At 47.7% G+C, this 3,162-nt stretch overlaps 1 protein-coding gene across 1 annotated transcript in view; it reads right to left on the bottom strand.

Annotated features, from left to right (window-relative positions):
* atad5a (ATPase family AAA domain containing 5a) overlaps positions 1-2,794 on the bottom strand; it is a 12,083-nt gene extending 9,289 nt beyond the window's left edge. The window contains exons 1-3 of the mRNA XM_035655757.1: positions 2,351-2,794; positions 1,764-1,827; positions 3-1,672 (exon numbers count right to left, since the gene is read on the bottom strand). Coding sequence (XP_035511650.1) covers positions 3-1,672; positions 1,764-1,814 — 1,721 coding nt within the window. The 5' untranslated portion in view covers positions 1,815-1,827; positions 2,351-2,794. The remainder of the gene's footprint in view (positions 1-2; positions 1,673-1,763; positions 1,828-2,350) is intronic.
* Positions 2,795-3,162: the final 368 nt, after the last annotated feature.

The following is a 3,162-nucleotide window of genomic DNA, read 5'->3' as shown; positions in this document are numbered from 1 at the left end:
CAGCAGCAGCAGCAGCAGCATCCTTTGCCTCACGGTTACTGGTTTTTCTGTTACGAGTTGTTGGGGTGTCCTCGGAGGCTCGCCGGACTACAGCCTCTCTTCTGGACCTCCTCACTGCAGGGATGGAGGGGGTTGAGGTCATGGGAGGCTCCTCTCTTTTATCATCAACCTCAAGTGATTCTTCCACAGGAGCAGCAGCTGGCGGGGTGGGAACGGACTCTTTTTCTTCTTCAGCTTTCTTCCTGCCTTTTCTTCCTGGTTTCTTTTTAGCTACTTTGTTTTCCTCGGAGGCCGCGGGGACTTCCTCAACAGCAGGTGGAGTTACAGTGTCCTCTTCAGCAACTTTGTCTGCCTCATCCAAAACCTTCTCTTCAGTTTGCTTCTGCTTCTGACACTTACCAGGCTTGGTTTTGGACCCATCCAGACTGGGCTGCTTGAAGGCAGCCATGAACTGCTTCCTCTCCGTCACAGTGCACTTGGGCATGGAATCGCTCTCGAGCACAGCCAGCTCTAGATCTTCCTCTTGAAGAACCACGTTGGATTTCCGCTTGAACGTCAGAGAGGCGGAAGGAAGTTGGTGTCCAGCCTCTATGTGAGGAGGCGATGCTACCTCTGCAGGGCTCATCGCACCTTTTCTCCTGTTGAAGATAGAAGCCACCTTTCCCACCGCCTTGGCTTCCTGTTTGGGTGAGACATGCACTTCAGCCTGGATGGTGACGGTTCGGGGGGAGATTTGAAGAGGTGGCTCCCCAGAACCTACGTTTTCTTCAGCTTTAGGGATGTCCAGCTGATCGGTGTCCATTTCTTCGGCTGCCTCCGTTGTGATTTCGCTTTCATCTTCTTTGCCCTGTCTATCTTCTACGTCCTGGTCACCCCTGTCCTGGCTCTGACTCCGCACAAATTCCTCAAAGGAGACTGTGACTGTGCTGCTGTTTAACTGAGAGGCCTCGTCCACATTGACCTCCATACTAACGTCACACAAGCAGCTCTCCATTTTTTTCTCCTCCGGTTCCGAGTGCTTTGCCTCCTGCGGCCGCTTCTTTCTGGCATTTCGTGCAACAGTTTTGACCTGTTTTGCTTTATTCTTTGTCGGTACAATTGGAGATAATTCAATACAGTACAGTTCTGGTTTGAGTTTGATATCGTTCCTACATTTGGAAACATCTTCGTGAGGGTCATCTTTCTCAGTGATATTCCTCTCCGATTCTCCCGCAGTGACACAAGCCTCAGCAGTAAACTGGGCCAACAGGGCTGCTGTATCACTGCCAAGAACACAGCTGCCGACGGCGTCTGCTGCTGAGTCTCTGCTATCATGCGGTTCCTCTACGATCAGGCTGCTCTCCTCGGCTGTGGAGCTAACAGCGTCAGCCTCCACAAGTTTCCTCGCGGCTTTGCTGGCCTTTCTACCCCGTTTTTGAGATGGCTGTTTCACTGCTGCCTCTGGGCTGGTGTGTTTTTCTGCGAGCTGAGACGTCTGACAGTTCTCTTTCGACTGCTCCGGTGAGCTGGTCTTTTCTTTAGAGGACGGAGGTTTCCGGCTAAAGTAGTCCATGATGTTGTTGGAGCGAGGAGGAGAAAAGGGTTTCTCCGCAGGCTTGGACACGGGTGAGAAATAGTTTGTGATTGTCTTAACAACGGGACTGCCGCCATCTTTGCGAGATTTCTTGCATGGCTGTAAAAGGAGAGACGAAAGTTAATCGAACAAGAAGGAATAAAGACGAATACTGCCTGCTATGTGGAGCACTAATCAGTGTCATAGAAACCTGGGTGTCAAAGTCCTCAATGACAGCTGCCATAGCAACAACACCAGCCATAGTTTGACGAGACCTGAAGCAAAAGATAAAATTGTTATGCACATAGACCATCGGATAATTTCCAGCTTCATCACATTCATTCACCATCTTTTCATTACTATTGTAAAGGTAAAAGCTCCATAACAATTGTCTTCAATGATGACAGGACTACTAGCACAATGCTGATTCAGAACCAGCTAATAATCACTTTAATGTAACTTTTTTCAATGACATTTTATGTTTCAACACTAAAGTTGAAACCACAACAATACAGCAGAAACCCCTCAATAATATTGTTCTCAAAATCAGCCGCTACCATTATGTGTTGACACTGTAAACATGAAAAAGTCCTGTACAACAACAGAGTCAAACAGCATTAGAGCCACACTAGTTCTGGTGAAACAAAGTCAGTATAAAAAGTTAATATACAACATATAAATATGACTCCCTCTTGGGTCAGGGGACATGGGAAGGCATAGTATTCCTGACATGGCGCCCAGTGGCTCTCCCAGTCTGTGTTCAAGCAGGAAAACAAAGATCCAGGAAAACCAACTCACCGATTAAAGCTGAACCGGTTCACTTGCCGCGACCTCGGACACTTCTTGCCTCTTCTTATTCACTTCCCCGCATGTGTGAATGAACAACAGAGGCAAAGCTCATTGTGCGAGGCGGGCAGCTGTTCGTTGCCACCACACATACAAAACGTAACTGTAAAAACAAATAAATAAAACAACAAGCTAACAAGACTCCGCTAGATGCTACTCTCCGAGCAGCTCGGCTCCTCGCAGCGTCCCGAAACAGCTGCAAACATTTCCCGCGTCGGCCGCGACTGTGTGAACAACAACGCGAAGACACAAAAACAGTTATAACGCGGATGTTTTCCAAACTGTTCCGAGCAGGGGTTCAAAATACATGTTTCCTGGCTGTCTGTTGCGCTTTCAAAAACGCGCCAGACTGGTCAAGACTGAAGAGCGCCAAATATACGTGACCTTTGACATGACCGGATTCAACCAATCACAGGAGAGAGAGGGTGCCTCCGTCATCGCCGGACGTGGAGTGCCCATAACAAAGATGGCGTCGAAGAGTCGCCGTTTCCCGGGCAGGAAGAAGTGACAGCTCCCTCTACCGGCTGCACCAGTGTAACCAGGGCAACCAGGGCAACCAGTTCAACACGGTGGGTCGACTGGTTGCACTGACACTAATGTGAAATGCACTAATGTCGTTATATATTTAACTAACACATGGACTTTACAAGAATATTTGTTATTATAAATGTAAATTACGGGTCGGATTGGGTTTTGTAGGATTTGATAGTTGATGCTGCATTTATTTATTATTTATATTTCTTTATTACTTTTATTTCATTTGA

This window comes from Morone saxatilis, unplaced genomic scaffold (genome assembly GCF_004916995.1).
Source record: "Morone saxatilis isolate NCDOM2014 unplaced genomic scaffold, NCSU_SB_2.0 Contig14, whole genome shotgun sequence".
NCBI classification, from domain to species: Eukaryota; Metazoa; Chordata; class Actinopteri; family Moronidae; genus Morone; species Morone saxatilis.
Note: the sequence above shows the minus strand (reverse complement) of the source record. Positions and strands in the feature narration are given on the sequence as shown.